We start from the raw sequence: 18451 nt of genomic DNA, 5'->3' as shown, positions 1-18451 counted from the left end.
AAATATTTTAAGCATTCTACCATAGATACTGTTTTTCAAGTCTTTTGATAATCAATCAGCCTTCTTCTATTCGCCTACGCTAAAGATATACACGTACCTTTTTCGTGTTTTCGAATTAACAATAATTTTAATTCAACCGTAGGAATTTACATCTTCATGTTATTGCATCCTCTTCGTATTCAAGAATCGGTAATATTTCAAGAACTTATCAACTAATAGGCGTTTCAATCTCAATTTCGAAACGATTCTAGGTGTTTCAGTAGTGATCACTATTCCACGGTTTTTAAGACTTTCCAAGATTTTTACAGTTCGAATAAAATTCCGAGTGATTCGAAGTCCGAGTACGCTTGAAACGCTTGAAAACTTGCGAGAGGGAGTTTCAAATATCCATCTCGCTGCTCGTACCCCTTTCGGCGTGCGCCTGCTTCTCCCTTGTCTCTCCCGCGGCTCGGGCCCCGTCTCTCCCTCAGCTCCCCCCCGCCACAGACATCCGGCAAATGCATTTCTTGTGTAGCACGCTGCTCGTTTGCGGACGATACGATTTACTCCCGGTATATAGTCGTATTCAAATATCTTCTTGCTGCTCGCCGGGGTCCGCTTTACGCGTTCCCCGTCCTTTCTTCGTTCCTTCCTCTCTGCTTCACCCGGTTTTCTTCCCCCCCGCCCATCGCAATGCGGCCCCCTTTCTTCGTCTTTTTCACCGGTATACGCCTTTCTTCCTTCCTTCCTGTGCCGGCGAACCGGCTACTCTCTCGCTTTTATGCGCTTTGGCCGCATGCTTACGCGTAATCCACTTAGCGAGTGACCGACCACCTAATTCTCTACGGTTCCGCGAGTAATTGAATGGCTAAAGCGTACGCGCGGCTCGAACACTCGTTCGCTGCTTTAATTATTACTCGCCTCTGACACGAGCCCTAAACTAAAGTTGCCGCCGTCGAGCGATCCGCTGATGAACCATCCGCTTCCATCGCTTGCGGCCAGCCCCGCGCATTCCGCGCATCGCTGCCAATCTCCATGCCGCGTCGCGTCGGTGCGTTATGGTTGCTGGAAAATCTGGAACGGTGCAAGCACGCCAGAAACCGCTTCGATGGGTTGGAATGCCTTCCATTCATCCGTGTCCATTTCAATTTTCTCTGTGTTAACGCTTCGACGACGGCAGCACCGACCGTCATTGCGTTATAATTGTGCAAAGTTCATTAATACATTAATTACTCTATCTATACAGTAATTCTCTGTTAAAAAATTTTCTCCTTTCATAAACTTCGCGCCATTACTGGATCCATCGATCCCTTCTGTTTTACCGACTCCCTAAGAAAAGTTCTGGCGCTCTCTCAAAGATGTCGCCGTGTTGCCCTGCTTGGCCGACGCGCTAAACGAGCCGCGGTATTCGTAATTATTAACGCTAATTACGGCTATAGAACAGGTCGTTCTGAAATGGTCTATCGTATACTCGTTTACATAGTCGGATGCGTGTACTCGGCGAAATTGGAGCGATATCTTTTGCGTGGAGCTCCTTTAACGTTCTTAAGGAGAATTTCTTTGGTCGGTTAGCCACTAGCGCATCGGTAAGAGCTCATTTGCACAGAATGTGTGACAATTGTTATAAATCGCCGTTCGATATCGATCTCCACGGAAGGTTACTTACTAGCGCGATCTAGGAATCTCGCATTCCAATGGTGGAGAAGGGTCTCCTCTCGTCGGGCTAGCATCATAAATTCCGTGCCAACCTCCAATTAACTTCTATCGCAATCTGAACAAATTATACGGAACGTTGCCGATGCTAAATTCACCGAAGCGACCGGAACAAGCGCAGATAACGGGGTAGAAAACGAGAACGCCGAAATGACGAGAGATAACGCTTGTTTTTCGTGGCCCATCCCCCTCCTTCGTATTCATTTTCAACCGGGACGACCAAATAATGCTTCTATTTCTCTTTTGTCTTCGCGATACATCTACTCGCTTAGTATTCAAAAGTATTAGCATCCCTTTTATAGATCCTGCTTCTAGAAATCACAAAGTGCTCAAATACTCTTCTGTCCATTACCAAGACGTGCAGATTTATCTTGTAAACTATCCGTGTTTCTTAAAGCATTCCTGTCTTAAACCATCCGAACGACACTTCTTCCCGTTTAACGCTCGTTTGTCCAAAGGAATTCCATCGTCTTCCAGTAAACGCGCGATTCGGAATGTTAATGCGACGTGGTCCAACGAATCAGCCCAGGTGGACGACAGCTATGATTAATAGCACCAACAGAGCATGGCCGTTCGTTCGAACTTTCATCCTATTAATCTTTTAAGCAGACTCGTTGCGCAACCGTGTCGGAAGTTTACCCGACGTTTCCGGCTGTAATCGTTAATTCTCGACATCGAGCGCGTAACGCGTTGCGTCGCTTAATCTCGCTCGCTTTCTCAGGGAAATAAGACGGTCGGTTGTTGATTTTCGATTTTCCACGCGGACAAACGCGCGAATATTCAGCCTGATGTCGGCGACGCGTAGACATTGATCGTCACCGGGAATCAAGGTTCAATCAATCGAGCTTCTTTCGGGCAGCACCTATCCAGACGGTAGGCCAACGTCTAGGCTATTTATTTATTAAATATTTGCTCACGTTCTCCATCGGGAGTTCGCTTTTCAACGAAGACGACGACGAGCGGGACCGCAAAGGTTGAAGTTCACCTGGAAGGCCCGTACGGAGTTAGGTCCTGCTGATTTCCGAAAATCAATGTTTACCTGGCGAGAGGTAAATGAGACTCCGCTTCTCCCTCGCGTGTGCTCTCGAGAACTCGTGGAATGTTGACGCAACGGATGGTTGAACAGGAAAATCGTCCCTCTGTATTTCCGGGCCACTGATACGGTTACACACGTTCCTGTAAAGACGATTTCTTAAGGGGATATACACGGCGTATGATGAATTAAGATTAAATGCATCTTAATTTATAGGTAAAGTTCCTCCTAGTTCGCTGTGGTAATGGTTTCAATCAGAACTCTTTTTTAATGATTTAAAAATACTTACTAATTAGATCTCTATTTTCTCTAGACACTCATATTTCTAAATATGAACATAATTTCAGTGAATCATGATCAGAGCGCACTGCATTGAACCTCCCTCTTTCAAACGAACCCACCCCTAGCCCAATATCTTTTCATATAAGGAGAAAAATTGAATTTCCGTAAACCCATTTTCTGGTCTCATTATGGCAGTAACGTCGCCCCGCTGTCTTACCCGTGTCTATTCCCTTAAGACACAAGTTTCTCGTGTACAATTTAAATGAATAGTCTTCTAGGTTTGTAGACGAAGCTGTTTATTAGCATATTCTCGATAACCGTAATTAAATTAGCATATTCCCTTAATCGTCTTTGATCGCCTCAACGATCTCGATGCGAGATTAGGCAGGGCGTCATCATTCATTCAGTCACTTCTAAATGGTGTGCTTGTTGAGGTATCTTACCGATCACGTGAACGTTATTATTACTTCCGATGACAGGTAATAAAATTTCATGGGATTTATGGTGAAGTTAGATACGTCTCTCATTGCGAGGATAATTTGATTTTTCTCGATGAAAGTATCGATGTAAATTCTTGATAAGGATCATAGTATTATACTCCTTCGCTCTTTCACGAACAAATTGAAATTTTTTAAAGAATTTTTAATTAATCTATTGATCTCGTCTTTAATTTACAAACTCCAATTGCCCAGAATTTTTCTCCAAATATTTTCCTCGCATTTCCATCGCTAATAGAGAAACATCTGCAACCCTTCTGCATTTACCGAGAGTTTTCGCAAATCTGCTTACAAGCTTGCTCGAACTCGTTGCACGTTCCGTTTCGAGTCGGCGTGCAAATTCTGAATCGGTAGTCTGGTGACGTTTTCTCCAACAACCCTTATACGCAACTCGTTTTCTAACCGCGAAGAAACGTACCCTTTCGATTTCTCGCGTATTCGCTCGGCAGTTTACTTAGTCGTTTGAAAAACGCTAGACGATAGAGATGCGTTGAACTCGCTGCAGAATTCGAGTTGAATTATTCGCTTCCTCTCTCTCTCTCTCTCTCTGGGGACCATTTCGTTGTTTGATTGTTCGAGCAGAAGGACGTCGTTGTACGTACGTTTCTCTTCTCCGGTTGGACTGAACACGGTCTCCGTTCGTCTTCTTCCTCGTCTGTCGCACGTGCTGGTGCACGTTAACCCGCGTGGCTCTGTTCGGCCCGGCTCGGCGTGGCGCGGCGCGTTGCGCTCCCGGCTGCACTTCGACTCCTGTCGAGACGACAGAACGCCATAAGCAACCAATTTAAATGTAAATTGAAAAGCAGCGCGGCATACAAATTGTTCGACCCGCCGTCAAAAAATACTGCGAGCAAAGATCAAACGGAAGACAAGACGCGAGAGGGTAGTTCGAGCGAGCAACCGAGCTCGCTCGAGCACCGTGAGTGTACCCGATACCGGTCGAGATAGAACGAGAAAAGCAGACCTGCACAGACGACGTTCCCGGGATCGTTCTATACGCTCCGTGCCACTGGCACGCTGATAAATTCTTCTTTAAATATTTGCCCTCGTCGCCAGGAGGTTCCGGTTAACGCGCGCGGTGGCCCGCGCCTTCCGCGACGAAACCGAGCCGAGCCGTTTACCGCCACGCCGCAGCACGCTTCCTCTTTTTTGCGTTTTCCATTAGCCACCACGAATCTCTAACGCGCTTTCCTTTTACCTCGCTTAGCGGAAAACTTTGTTATCTTTCGAGATGGCGTTGTTAATAATTTCTTCGTTCCTTCACGATAACAACGCGGCAAATCTTTTCATTTTGATTTCTCGTTAAATCATCGACAACGCATTACCGCAGGAAATGCGATTGATATCGGCAGCGTAACGTTTGGTACGGAAATGTATCTGGCGAATTTTTTATTCCGCCAGAGTGGTGGTTGAGCAACGCACTGAAAAATTCAGCCGGCTCGTTCGAGACGCGAATCATAGGAACAACAAGGGAAAAACGGGTTGAATAGAGTGTTCTGGTGTTTTTCGTTTTCCAGATTTTAAGTCTGATTCTCTGACGGTAGACAACAGCGCGCTGTTTCACGCTGGGTCGCCTTTGAAAGCAAACATTCAACCTGACATTTTCTGGTTGCAGCGACGAAACAATAATACAGCTTTTCCTATGTTTCGATGTTTGCTTTCGAGAGCATGATGAAAATCCTGAAACGGGTAGCGGTAACTTGTAGCTAAACAATTTTTAAACAAATGTAAAAGACACCCCTGTTGTTTTAACTTTTAAATCGATGAATTTGATAAATGGATCGTGAACGTTTATGCAAGCGCGCGTTGTTTGATTTAAAATAGATAAATATGAAAAATATTTACCAGACACAGTATGTTTTATGATTCGGTAGTGAAAATAGAAACTAGTCAAAGTTAACAGCAAGTTAAAATACGAATGGTAATACGATAATAAAAAAAATAGGAATGTAGTTAACAAAGAAGAACGAAGGATAACTAAGAAGAACTGAAACCGGATCAGTTGATATTCTCCCGCGAACAATTTCCATCGATTCGAGACCGACCGCCTCCTCATTGCGAGGAATTAATTTCCCATTCCCGAAAGAGAAAGAGAGAAATTGTCGAGCGTACGAGGGAAGAGAGTATTCGAAGGGAGAAGCAGGATCGACTTACCATAATTTTGGTAGCAGCGGATCGTTCCCTTGACTGGCTGTTGAATATTCCCTCGCTTATTAGAAAGGGTTTCTGTAATCGACGCCAGACACGAGCGAGTCGAATGGTGAAACCGACGTAGCCGCCGGTCAAATGGATTCCAATTAAAGTAATAACGAATCCAAGCGGTACGGGCGTATCGTCGCAAATAATCGTGCATGGATCGAGCCGCGTCTCGCGACCTGTCCTTTTCCCCGTTCGATCGACTCCGCTTTCGTCTACCTCGATCAATTGCCGAAAAACAGCTTGGAGAAACCGCCTTGACGTCGAATTTAAATCGCTCGAATTAACGTAAACGAAGAGGAGGCGGTTGTCGTTTCGACGCGACGATAAATTTCTAGTAGGAACAGGTCGGACCGCTTGGAAACCGAGCTTCTTCTTTACGAAAACACGGTTTGTCTGGTGTAGCGTCTTACTTTAGAATCGCGAATCACGTGAACGATGAGAAATTTAATAAAGATTCCAAAAATTGAAATTTTCTAATTACCAATCTTCCTTTGTAACCGAGTGTAAAACGTGTTACGTGGTATTTGGTCGATTCATTCATTTGAATTGAATTCATCGAAGCGTGATTAATTAGAACGTTCCCTTTTGTGGAAACATTTCATATACTTCCATTAAAGAAGGCATTCGATGGTACGCGACTCGTAATCGAATTATCGTCGGTGATAATTCAAATTACCGGGTCGTACGACCCTTCAGGCGGTTGCGTAAATTTAAATCTTTGAAATGGCATCCACCGATAGGGCACGGGCCGGGAGGGAGAGAGATAGAGCGCTTGTTAGCACGCTGCCGGCCATCAACATAATTAACCCCCCTAAGTGGAGACGCCTGTGTATCATTATTAGTACATGCGCAGCCGATGTTATGGGGTTCGAGTGTGCTTACGAGAATTTAGGGCCGCGTCAGGTGTCCCGATTTGGTCTCGCTAATGCGAAATATCCAATTAAACGGTAATGGAGCCTTTATCGCATCCTGTGACATCGGTCTCGCAGAATTTCGATCCGGCTTGGACCCACCTTCGCGCCAAATTCACCATTCATTCGTTCAGAAGAAATACTTGGATATCTTTTATCGTTTCGCGTTTACTTTCGGATGATCCTGCTTTCGGTTTGATCGCAAATCATTAATTAGAAATGAAATTACTTGAAATTTCATCAAGGTCCATTCTTATCTGTTTACAAGTACCATCACTGATTCAGCTTTTATCTTTCTGTTTCAGTTCGCAATGGCTACTCTTGTGTACCTGTTGCTCTATCCGAGGGCCTGGACATCCGGTTGAACACGGCGGCTAGAGCGGTGCGATACGGGGTGAACGGGGTGGAGGTATGGGCCGCACCATCGCGCAGCCCCCATACGAATCACACGGTGTACAAAGCGGACGCTGTGCTGGTCACGTTGCCTCTCGGTGTCCTGAAGGCTTCCGCCCCGCCGTCCGCGGTCGCCTTCAACCCGCCGCTTCCGGATTGGAAGTCCCAGGCTATACAGAGGCTTGGCTTTGGCAATTTAAATAAGGTAAGGGACCGCGCACGGGCCTCGGCCTTCGCCGGGCTGGCTAGCAGGACCTGCTGATTTATGCGCCCGACGAAAACGACAATCGAACTTGTCGACCGGACTGGAATGAGATATATTGTGATCCGGCGGCCTCTTTCGTCCCGAGCCTCGTTGACGTGGCTCGTGTCGCTTCTTACGCCGGGACACGCGTTCCTTTTACGGCCGCCCGAGTCGAGCTTTACGACCGGTGACCCTCTTCGCTGCACGCGTGAAATTGAAGGCTCGTCGCGAAACGGGAAACGAGACACGTCTGTCAGGATATTTCGGACGATAGCCGATCGTTTCGAATAAATTTCCGGTAATTTGAGGGAATCGGACCTGTTGAAAGGGACCACGAACCCGTGGGCGCATCTTTCGAATTTAAGATTGTTTAGGAGACTGCATTCGAGTTTTTTGCGACTTGGAGTTAAATATAGTAGCTTCAAGATAAATTGTTCATTCAATTTTCTGTACGTTTTTAAGGAGTCTATAATTTCCTCTCGTATCCACGAGTATTAAGGAAACGATGCTCATCGTTGCGCGAGATTTACGCGACGAAACAGTCTACGTGAGTAATTCTTAAACCGGAGGATTTACTGTAACGGACGGGAGTGCGATATTTTTCCAAACAAATCCACGAGCATTCAAGCTTCCTAGATTTCATGCTCTGAAAGGAGCTAATTTACAGAAATTTACATCCTATCCTAGCAATTGCCGAGTCGTGAAATTTATCGTATAGAAGCGAAATTATTCGGTTCTCAAATTTGAAGAGGAAACAGGTGTTTGAAAAATTCTCAATACTTCGTTAGCAATTTGAAATCCATCCTACGCGTTAAAATTTCATATATAACAAATCTCCGACGCGACGCATCGAAAAGCTCGTTACTCGATCTTTACGACGAGAGCTCGAGATGGAAGGAAGTAACGCCGGTAAATCCGTCACGTCAGGTGGTGCTGTGCTTCGAACGAATCTTCTGGGACCCGACCGCTAATCTGTTCGGCCACGTGGGAAGCACGACCGCGTCTCGTGGTGAGCTTTTCCTCTTCTGGAACCTCTACAAGGCTCCCGTCCTCTTGGCCTTGGTTGCCGGCGAAGCTGCTTGCGTGATGGAGAACGTTAGCGACGACGTGATCGTTGGTCGTTGCATCGCCGTCTTAAAGGTAAATCTAATCAAACGTTTTTACCTTGAATAATTTTCGATCTTTGACGCGGAAAATTATTTTTAAAATTATTATATTTAAAATAATTTTAAACAGATCCTGTTTCAAGTTTTTAGCAGCTGACTCGTGTGATTTTTCAGGGTATTTTCGGCAACCAAGTGGTCCCTCAGCCTCGCGAAAGCGTGGTGACAAGATGGAGAGCGGATCCATGGGCACGAGGCTCGTACAGTTTCGTCGCTGTCGGTAGTTCCGGTAGCGATTACGATCTCCTCGCCGCTCCTGTCGCACCCCCAGCCTCCCCTGGTGCTCCGCCGCCCCAACCGAGGGTCTTCTTCGCAGGTAAATATTTTGCCACGATATTTCCAGCTACTACCTCCTCTCGTTTCTTCTCATTCTTTTTGCGGTACCAGAGTCAACCACCTTCTGTCGACCGAGAACGAGCGTGCAACTTTTATGAACACGCTTCAACTCGTGTCTTTCCGAGCAACCTCTCGCGTTTGTTCATTTCTCTGGCTCTTTTCACTGAGGATTTAAATAGTTTCGTAATGAGTTTATGGAGTAATTTTAGCAACGGCGCGGAATTATGTCGGTTATAACTTTTCGAGGCAATTTTTTAGAAGAGCCTGAAACTAGTAGTAAATATTATATATCTGTTTCGAATTTAAAAATACCGCAAACATATCTAAAGAAGTAGTATAAAATTTCGAAAACGAATTTAAACTCTGCATCAAATGTTGAATTAGTAAAGATTCCATTTCGCCATCGGAGGATTAATAAAATTCGCTAAATTCTACACAGATAGAATATTTTATGAAGAAGTTATTAAATATTGGATTTCCATTTCGGATCTGTTTCAAGCGAACTGTGCGCAACGTTTAATAAAAGAGTATTCATTTTATTTAACCTACGCTGCAAAGTTAGTAGCGTTTTTTTTGCGAAAATACACGGTCGAAACCTTGTCCATTCCGCTGGTCTTGGTGGTGAGTGTGTAACGCAACCGCGAAACAATTTCTGTGCTTTCAGGCGAGCACACCATAAGAAATTATCCAGCGACCGTGCACGGTGCTTTCCTGAGCGGCCTTCGAGAGGGTGGACGAATCGCGGACCAGCTTTGTGGAAGCCCGTACGCGCCACCGACGATGCCTACTTCCGGTCCAGCGTCGACGAGCATGCCTTCCGCAACCACCGGTCCCAGCTCCACACCTTAGCGTTCCACCATGGAAAACGCGGCGTTCGATCGATAACGCTTCGTCTCATTCTCGCTCGTACCACGAAGAAACGAGACCCGCCAGGACATTTCCTCCGCGTTTCTCGTATCTCGTTCGATTTAACGTCTCGTTAAGTTTACTTCTATGCTCCGACGCGTATACGAGCATCAGAAGCGCGATTTAGCTAGGAGAATCTGACCACCGGTGACGAACACAATCTTCTGCTACGATCCTTCATCCCTTTTCCTTTCTGTATTTCAGTTGTAAATAGTAATACCGAAGGATTCGGCAACCTCATGGACGCCTGGGGTCCACGTGGACCCGTAATTGATAAGTATTTTAAAACTACGCTTCTATGATTCTGTCGTGACTCCTAATCTCTAAGGAAACTTTTATTAACGGTATATTTGAAAGATGCAGAAAAGTGATCAAAAAATAACATTTAGCTTTTATTGCATTCGTTCTTTTTTCTTAGATATCATTAAGGAGAAGTGATAGAACTTATACAAAGAAAGAAATAATTATATCTGGGCGATGGTTAAGATTAATCGTCCCATCTTTCATGATTCGTCCATAAAGACAGTGTATTTGAAGAGTGATGCCATTGAGATTTGATAATCATTAGATACATACGTCATTTATTGCCATGATCATTAACTTAGTAATTTCATAAGATCGTTAAATTTATTTTATTTTTTTTCTTTCATTAAATCCTAAGAATTCATCCACTGTTGCGATCCTTGGCTTTAAGATTCCGTCTATAACTTCCTCGAAGCTCAATATTTATTTCCACTTGAGCTTGAAAAAGTATTTAGCGAAATCTGAACTCGTTAAACCTTGAGGATCGTGGCAGAATTAGATTCATAGATCATACTATGATCCTCGATTTCCACGTTTGACGGATCGATGTCAAAGGAATCTATTGAAACTCGAGGATCGTAGCACGATTAGGTATATCGGTTCATGATAAGAGAGTCGTGCCTTTGCTACGTTCAACCTTCATCCATACCTGCGAAACATTTAGCCTGTATCATATCGTAGGATCATTTCATTGTAATCTTAGTGTATTTTACCTTATGCTTCAACACCTCTGTATGCTTCTCGAGCGTCTCTGTCCAGACTTTATGATCCAGAATCATGCTTCCGCAAATTTCATTCATCATTATCGTCATCCAGCATCGTTCAAGAAAGTTGTGCTCTTGTTTCTAAATGATGACAGGTATTTTTATGAAATGGAGTATCGACTGTTTGTAAATTATCGCGAGACCATGAACGAACGCATCTCTGAAGTGGCTAATCGTTTGCTGACATTAATGAAATTGTTGGAGGCAATTTTTGTTGCTAAGTTATTAGCAATTTTATTGAAGGATTCTGAATAATTAAAACATACGCCACGATGAGATGACTTCGTTCAAGGACCATTTCGTTCTCGACTACCTTCGTCAGCGAGCGTCCCTGAAATTCAAGCGGAATTCAAACCGCTGCGAGTGAAATCAGCGTCGAAACGAATCGCATCAGGTGTACAAGCGCAGTTAGCTCGACGTCAAGCGGAAGCGAACGAAAGCGTATAAGAAAGTCGGTCGCGAATCGTGCGATCCAAGCGTTCGAATGGTACAACAACGATGAATTGTAAGCATCCAGATACGCGTGGCAATTAAAGACAAAGAATTGTTAAATAATGATGCGGTCAGCCACCTGGTTCATCGTCTTATTGCATCGTCGATCAAGCGTATCCGACTCGCTACGAACAGTAGCTCCGCTATCTCGAGACTTATTCGTCATCAGCCTTCTTCCACATCATCCTCGACGATTGTTCAAGCTTCGTTCAACCGTTTCGACCCAATTTTCGAGCGAAGATCCCCGGTGATCGAGTGTGACGCGTATTGTGCGTCTCGAATCTCTCGAGTCCCAGCTTCTTGCTCACCCTCGAGCCGGTTTTCCTCGTTGTCCGAGGAACACTTGGGGCGTACGTTAAGCTGCACAATAAGAACTGTCAATGTCTCAAGAGAGGATCTCCTGGGCGACTAGGCAGAACTAGGTGAGTTGGACGACACGTTCTACCGCCACTCGTCGCCGGTTTCTTTGTCCAAATGCGACGAGTCCGGGACAAAAAGTCCTCTACTGGCTTTCTCACCGGAAAGACCGTCTATTTCTACCCGCGTTCTTCTCGAAGATCGCGCCATATGTAGCTGACGACGAGGATTCTATTCGTAGAAGGCTCCGGGGTTTAAAGAAGACGTCATCGTCATCGGTAATTCGTCGATGGAAAGTACGCGGAGTCGACTCGATTCATCGAGGAAATTCTTTCGATCATGGCGGTAAAAGGAACGTGTTAAGCCTCTGAAAACAGCAACATTTACGGTTTCTCGTTTGTACGAACGATCGCAAAAGTGATGGATGATCTTTCATTAGACGATTTACGCGTGAGGTCTGCGTTCCCGCAAGAACCCCACACTACCAAAAATTAAACGCACAAATACTCACATTAGGAGTACTTACAGGCTTCAGCGCGAGGCCTTTCGCCTGGGGGAACCACCTCGTTGATCATGGTATCCCCTACGCCAGGTTAGTATGGCGCGACCGGCCTTCCGGCCTCGTGATTAGTCCTATCGGTCGCGTTTTCACCTGCGAGAAAAGCGGAGAAAACGAAACTCCATCCATCGGAATTTACGACAAGCTGTCGCGATAGTCGACTGACGGAATCGACGATTTATCGTTTGATCGACTAACAGGGTGGCTGAGAAAATTTCACGCTTAGATCCTATCGACCGTGCGATCGATCTTTCCGAGGGAATGTTTAGCTGAATTCCGAGGTTCGAATTATATGTGGTTGATGAAAAATTGAATTTTTATTATCCTGAACAGACGTCTATGCGTTCGAGTTGATGTAGAAAGAAGATGTTACAATAAAACACATTGTCAATTCAATTTCAATCTTAATATCTCTCTTAATCCTTCTGAATTGAAAATTATTCGGCAATTTCCACCATCAAATTATCTTGCACAGCTTTTGTAGGGTAAAATGAAAGCGCAAACTGCTATTAGTACTAATTTCAATCCTCCGTCAGAAGCCTGGTACATCGACGGTACAATTTCTGTCCGTTTTGATATTTACTCAACCGTTCTACATCGGCTTCAATAATTCATAGTCATCGACATGTACACGAGGATAAGGCAAACGATCCCTATTCCGACGTGTTTCGCACAACGGCGACGCGTTGTTTCAGCACAGAACCGAGCCGTACCGTAATTCTCGACTCGATGCTAGTACTGCGAAATTTCCTGCCTAAATCGGGGATATTGTGAGCTTGATTACTTCGATATAGATATTGCGTTACAGCCATGCCCGGGGGCGTGTAATCGAACTACGCGGAGTCTCGTAAACTCGATGAACTCGAAAGACGAGCCACCGTCGAAGTCTCGAAGTTCTGACGGCGTGCAATGTTAGCACTTTGCCGTGGAGTTCGCTTCCAACCCCATCCTCGCATCCCCCTCTAACCCTGCGTTGCTCTTGCTTCTGATCCGACGATTTCCATGGATAATTACTTTTCCCCTCTGCAAACGGCACCCTTGTTCGCGAGTGAATTTTAAAATTTTCTCCAAAGACGAATCGCGATTCCTTGTTGCGATTCTGGGCTGAAAAATCATCAAGATTTAGGTCTGTAGGATCTGAGTATAGACATTGACCTTTTCAATAGAAAGGACGTAATGTCATTTTTGAATAATTTTCATATCTCCAAGGTGCTTAATTTAGTTTGACATCTTTGAAAAGTGTTCAGATTCATTGAAAATCTATCAATACACTCGAACGATGTAACTGCAATGCCAGAGATGGTCCTTTCAACACCTATTCTCCAGTTTGAAACACATTTCGCGTGTTCCAGTCACGTTCCAAAGCATTGACCAACTCTCGAGTGAACCCAGCCTAACTAAGCCATCGTTGCGAATCACCCTTAACTTCGCCTTCCCTCATCCGGCTGAAATATTAATTCGATAAGTCCGAAGATCGTCATAGTAACCGTAAACACTCATTCGAGCTGTCGAAGTGCAGGAAAGCGAACCTCTCTGGTCGAATTTCGATCTTTCGAATCCTTTAATCAAAGAAACATGAGTTTCTTTCCGTTGAACGAGGTGCAATGCGGCCCCCTGAAGCAAAGAAAGTATCCCAAAGTGGTGATCGGCTCTATAAACGCACCCTTTGGCTACAGAATTGACGAACGTTCGGATTGCATTGTCGTGCCAGTTCCAAAAAGCTTCGAGCATTTCGAGAAGGAGAAGCAGAGGGAGCACGAGCAGTTGATGAAGATTCTGGACTTCGAGAAAGAAACTAATAGGAAGATCCGCAGGAAGAAAGTCTGGCAACGAGTTCAACAAGGTATTAACGAAGAATTATAGAAAACTATACGTAAGCAGTGACTGCAGATAGAAATAAAAACTAGTCATATCTTTATGCTCTAAAAGTTACGATTTTGGGGTCTCAGGCACCCCGAGGTGAGTTTTGCACCTGTTTTACTGGTCCCCCTTTTACTACACCTCGCACTCACAACCAAAGAGACACAATTTTGATTCCCTTTGATTCTATTATTTTAGAGATTAGTCAAAATTAGTACAAGACCCAAAAATTATTAAAATAATTATTTGATAAACTTGTATTCACCCCGTACGCCTTGGTAAATAATGCAACTTTTAAAAAAAGTAGCTGAGTTAATATGTACTTTATTGAATTTCGTTTCTAAGCAATTCATTGATGGAAATAATTTCTTTTACTTATACAGAGAACTACCCAAGTGTTACACTCACTTATTAATGAAACTTTGCCAGCTTGTAGAGCACGTCGAGCTGAACACGCCTATACCACGTTTTGTGGGCAGCCGGCTAATTGTTTCAAAGATATTAATAATTAAAGTTAGGTACTACTTACATTGAAAAGTATGACAGACTCACACATACAACTCGCAATCTAGAGATAATTTATCTCTTTTTGAATAACTATTACATTCAAATTATCATAAAAAAAAATAAAAATTTTTGGGAACCAAGGATTTGAACCGAGGACCTTTAGATTGCGAGTCATGGATCCGCACCGTGGTTAAAATCCACGGTTCAAATCCTTGGTTCCCAAACATTTTTTTTTTTCTTTTATGATAATTTTTATGTAATAGTTATTCAAAAAGATACAAATTATCATTAAAAAAAAAAAAAATGTTGGGAATCAAGGATTTGAACCGTGAATCTCTAGATTGCAAGTTGTATGTGTAAGTTTGTCATACTTCAGAATGTAAGGAGTAACTAACTGTAATTGTTAATATCTTTGAAACAATTAGCCGTCTGCCCCCAAAAGGGGGTATAGGCGTGTTCAGCTCGACGTGCTCTACAAGCTGGCAAAGTTTCATTAATAAGTGAGTGTAACACTTGGGTAGTTCCCCTTGTTAATATATTTCGTCACGGTTGATTGGGCACCGCTATCAACCTAGTGCGAGGTGAGAGCTCCACAGTCTTATCACGACCGCCGAGGAGTGCGGATTACTTCATTAAATTCTCGATTATCACTTCAGGTCCAAACTGAGACCTCTCCCTGCTGTCTACCCTGTGACCGACACGGAGGATCGCACTCCTCGGGCCGCGTGCAAGGGTGCTCGAAGTCCCCAAAGTAAGTGAAAGTTGCATTTGAAAATAGCAAATTGAAAGATCTCCTTTTCCAAAAGAATAATTCATAACTTTTTCGAATACTTTGCTATGAATAAAAAATTTCTTACGCGAGAAATCACTGGCAATCGGATCTTTATAGTTTCCTCACAACTGGTACTCTTAATATCACCTCATCTTCATCTTTCCCCGTTAATAAGCGTGACGACGAGCACCGAAGCGTTCAATTAAGGGTAAGATTGTTACGAGAACATTATCCTTCCTCCCTGAACCGTAAAACACCCCGTGGGGCGACATCAACTCCTCTTAGCTGCGATCTTGATCGTCTAATTATTCTTTAGGTTTAACAGAATACCAGGATGAAGTGGACGAGCGTCGAGAAAGACTACGGGAGCTGCTGCTACGGGAGCAGATGAGTTTGACCCGCGAGGTAGTGAATCAAGCGCAACACGGAGACGATGCAAGGATGGACGAGATGCGAGCGAGAATCGAGCAGTTGAGGAAGCAGCAGGAGGAACAGCGTCTGGCAGTAGTTGCCGCGAAGAGGATGCAGCAGTACCTGGCCCAGTGTCCGGAATTTCGAAAGAAGATGCTGAAGAAGTCTTCGATCGATGCGAAGATGGTTAACCTGTCACAGATGGCGGACAACGAGGCGAAGAAACGCGCCGAGAAGGAGCTGGACAGCCTGTGGCACGAGCTGATGCTGAAGGAAGTCGAGATGAAGAAGGAAAGAGAGATCGAGGAGGTGAAGAATCGTTGTCTGATCGAACAGGCGAATGTAACCACCCTGGCGAAGCAAATAGCTGGTAAACTAGCCCTCGAAGAGCAGAGGAAAGAGGTAACAAAGGAAGACGGAGAGTACATAGAGCAGATGTTGAAGAAATTACAAGAAGAAGATGCGAAGAAGCAGGAGGAGAAACGTCAGAAGAGGGAGAAGCTGAAGAAAGAGCTGCAGGATCAAATCTTGATCGCGAAGAGGCAACTGGCCGAACGAGCTCGCCAGGAAGCGGAAATAGACCGGTTGCGACAGACTTTAGCCGAAGAGGAACTGGCTAAAGAAAGGAGCAAGATTAAAGAGTCGAGCGCGGCCCTTCGCAAGGAGCTGCTGTCTTATTTGCAGTACCTGGAGGAGCTGAGGAAAGAGGAGGCTAGGAGGAACATCGAACTGGACCGAATAGTGGAACAGTGGACGAGGGATGCTGCGGCTAAACGCGACCTTGCGAAGAAAAAATCCAAAGAGGCCAAGCAGAAAAGTCTTCAGGAGATGATTCGAAGTCTCGACGAACAATTGGAGATAAAATGTCAGAGGGAAAAGCAAGAAATGGAAGAGCGGCGATTAGAAAAGGAAGCGTTGGAAAAGGAGATCGAATTGAACGCGAAATTGGCTGCTCATGCTAAAGAGGAAACAAAGAACAAGATGTTGCGTTATGCCAAAGAGCTTGAGGATCAGTGGACTCAAATTGGCGAGGCACGACGTAGGGAAAGGGCGGAGGAGATTGAGAGAATGCGACTTGAAGAGTTGAAACAGCAAGAGGAATATGAGATGCTTACGGAGGAATTATTGAATGCTTCTGAGAATATTACGCCACATCCGTTCAAGATTTTGTTGAAACAATGCGCGGCTCGTTATGCTGCGGAGAAAGAGGGACATTGTTATTGCCCTCCTCCTCTACCTGAAGAGTAACTTCACGTTTGTATGTATTTTGTGTACCCCAATCCTAAACGAAATTAATTGCAAAGATAATTTGATTAATTTTCGTTGATTTTAAAAATGCAGAATGTAAGATCGTCTATTTGCATAAAACTTATTCTTTTTCGAAACTTCAATCTTGTTTTTCCCGCGCCGCAAAGATACATGATCACCGTCCGAGGATCTATACTTCGGACTACCTGTACCATCTGTTTTATACTGCGAGAAGCTTTGAACGAGCCTCCATTGTCGCTAAGTTAGAACTCTGTTTTATTTATCGATTTTATATTTTCTGCGATACATATATCAGTGATTACTGATGCAAAAGACTGGAAATGCCTTTGTTTTCGACGGTTCATGATTTAGGGGTCTCAGACACCCCTAGATGACATTAGGTCTACATGCAGAGAGCATAGCAGGTATGATAATCGTACCTGTTTTACCAGTCCCTCTTTTGCCGCACCACAGACTGACATTTGAAAAGACCCAATTTTCACATTCTTTGATTCTCCTTTTTTTTTAGAAATCAGTCAAAAGCAGCACAAGACAAAACAATTATTATTCTAATTGTTTGACAAAGTTGTATTCATTTTATATACCTTGGTAAATAAATTATTTTAAAAAAGCAACAGCGTTAGTATTTAATTTACCCAATTGTATTTCTGAGCTATTTATTTAATGCCTCACGAGAAGCTCAAATTTTTTGGCTACTTACCTTTACTTACCTTTACTCACCTTTCCACGGCTGCACATATTTTGGGACCACCCTTCCCAGTTATTGTTTATACTACTCTTTATGTACTACGGTCTCCCTTTGCAGTCTTTATTTTTTTCATTCATTCCCTGGACATCGCAGGGACTACCCCCAAAGCACGTATCTTCGTATCCTTTGTATTCCTGCATCACTTACATCCCAACCCTTCTTATATCCCAGCATTCCTTGTGTTCCTTACATCCCTACATCCCTTACATCCCTGCATCCCTTACATCCCTGCATCCCTTACACCCCTGCATCCCTTACATCCCTACATCCCTGCATCCCTTATATCTCTGATTCCCTTATATCCCTGCATCCCTTACATCCCTACATTCCTGCATCCCTTGTACCGCTGTAAGCTGTTTTTGAGTAAGAAATCATTCAAAATTTAGTTGTATTTTTTACCGCCAGAGGGCGCTGATTCGAGGTCGACATTTTAGTTCACATTTTTGCCGCTAGAGGGCCAAAATTTGGACAAAGTTTAGTTCCTTTTTTCGCCACCAGAGGGCGCTGATTCGAGGTCGACATTTTAGTTCACATTTTTGCCGCTAGAGGGCCAAAATTTGGACAAAGTTTAGTTCCTTTTTTCGCCACCAGATGGCGCTGATTCGAGGTCGACATTTTAGTTCACATTTTTGCCGCTAGAGGGCCAAAATTTGGACAAAGTTTAGTTCCTTTTTTCGCCACCAGAGGGCGCTGATTCGAGGTCGACATTTTAGTTCAAATTTTTGCCGCTAGAGGGCCAAAATTTCAGCAAAG

At 44.2% G+C, this 18451-nt stretch overlaps 2 protein-coding genes and 1 non-coding gene across 4 annotated transcripts in view; 2 read left to right on the top strand and 1 right to left on the bottom strand.

Moving 5' to 3' along the window:
• Nucleotides 1-12527, top strand: part of LOC114871968 (lysine-specific histone demethylase 1A) — a 90450-nt gene extending 77923 nt beyond the window's left edge. For both annotated transcript variants that reach the window (XM_029178628.2, XM_029178630.2), the window contains exons 11-14: nt 6920-7212; nt 8179-8391; nt 8532-8730; nt 9415-12527. In XM_029178628.2, coding sequence (XP_029034461.1) covers nt 6920-7212; nt 8179-8391; nt 8532-8730; nt 9415-9599 — 890 coding nt within the window. In that variant the 3' untranslated portion in view covers nt 9600-12527. The remainder of the gene's footprint in view (nt 1-6919; nt 7213-8178; nt 8392-8531; nt 8731-9414) is intronic.
• Nucleotides 12022-12172, bottom strand: LOC114871990. Its single transcript, XR_003788684.1, has one exon. It is a non-coding gene; the product is annotated as a U1 spliceosomal RNA (small nuclear RNA).
• Nucleotides 12528-13706: 1179 nt separating the features above from the next.
• On the top strand, nt 13707-17023 carry LOC114871970 (cilia- and flagella-associated protein 53-like). The gene is made up of 2 exons (XM_029178632.2): nt 13707-13974; nt 15587-17023. The coding sequence occupies exons 1-2, from the start codon at nt 13707-13709 to the stop codon at nt 16927-16929; spliced, it is 1611 nt and encodes a 536-aa protein (XP_029034465.2). The 3' UTR covers nt 16930-17023.
• Nucleotides 17024-18451: the final 1428 nt, after the last annotated feature.

Source organism: Osmia bicornis, chromosome 6 (genome assembly GCF_907164935.1).
Source record: "Osmia bicornis bicornis chromosome 6, iOsmBic2.1, whole genome shotgun sequence".
NCBI classification, from domain to species: Eukaryota; Metazoa; Arthropoda; class Insecta; order Hymenoptera; family Megachilidae; genus Osmia; species Osmia bicornis.
Note: the sequence above shows the minus strand (reverse complement) of the source record. Positions and strands in the feature narration are given on the sequence as shown.

Excerpts from the sequence above, each read along its gene's own strand:
- LOC114871970 (XM_029178632.2), top strand. The coding sequence starts at position 13,707 with ATGAGTTTCTTTCCGTTGAACGAGGTGCAATGCGGCCCCCTGAAGCAA. Across the intron at positions 13,975-15,586 it reads CTGGCAACGAGTTCAACAAG|GTTTAACAGAATACCAGGAT; the intron begins GTATTAACGAAG and ends ATTATTCTTTAG.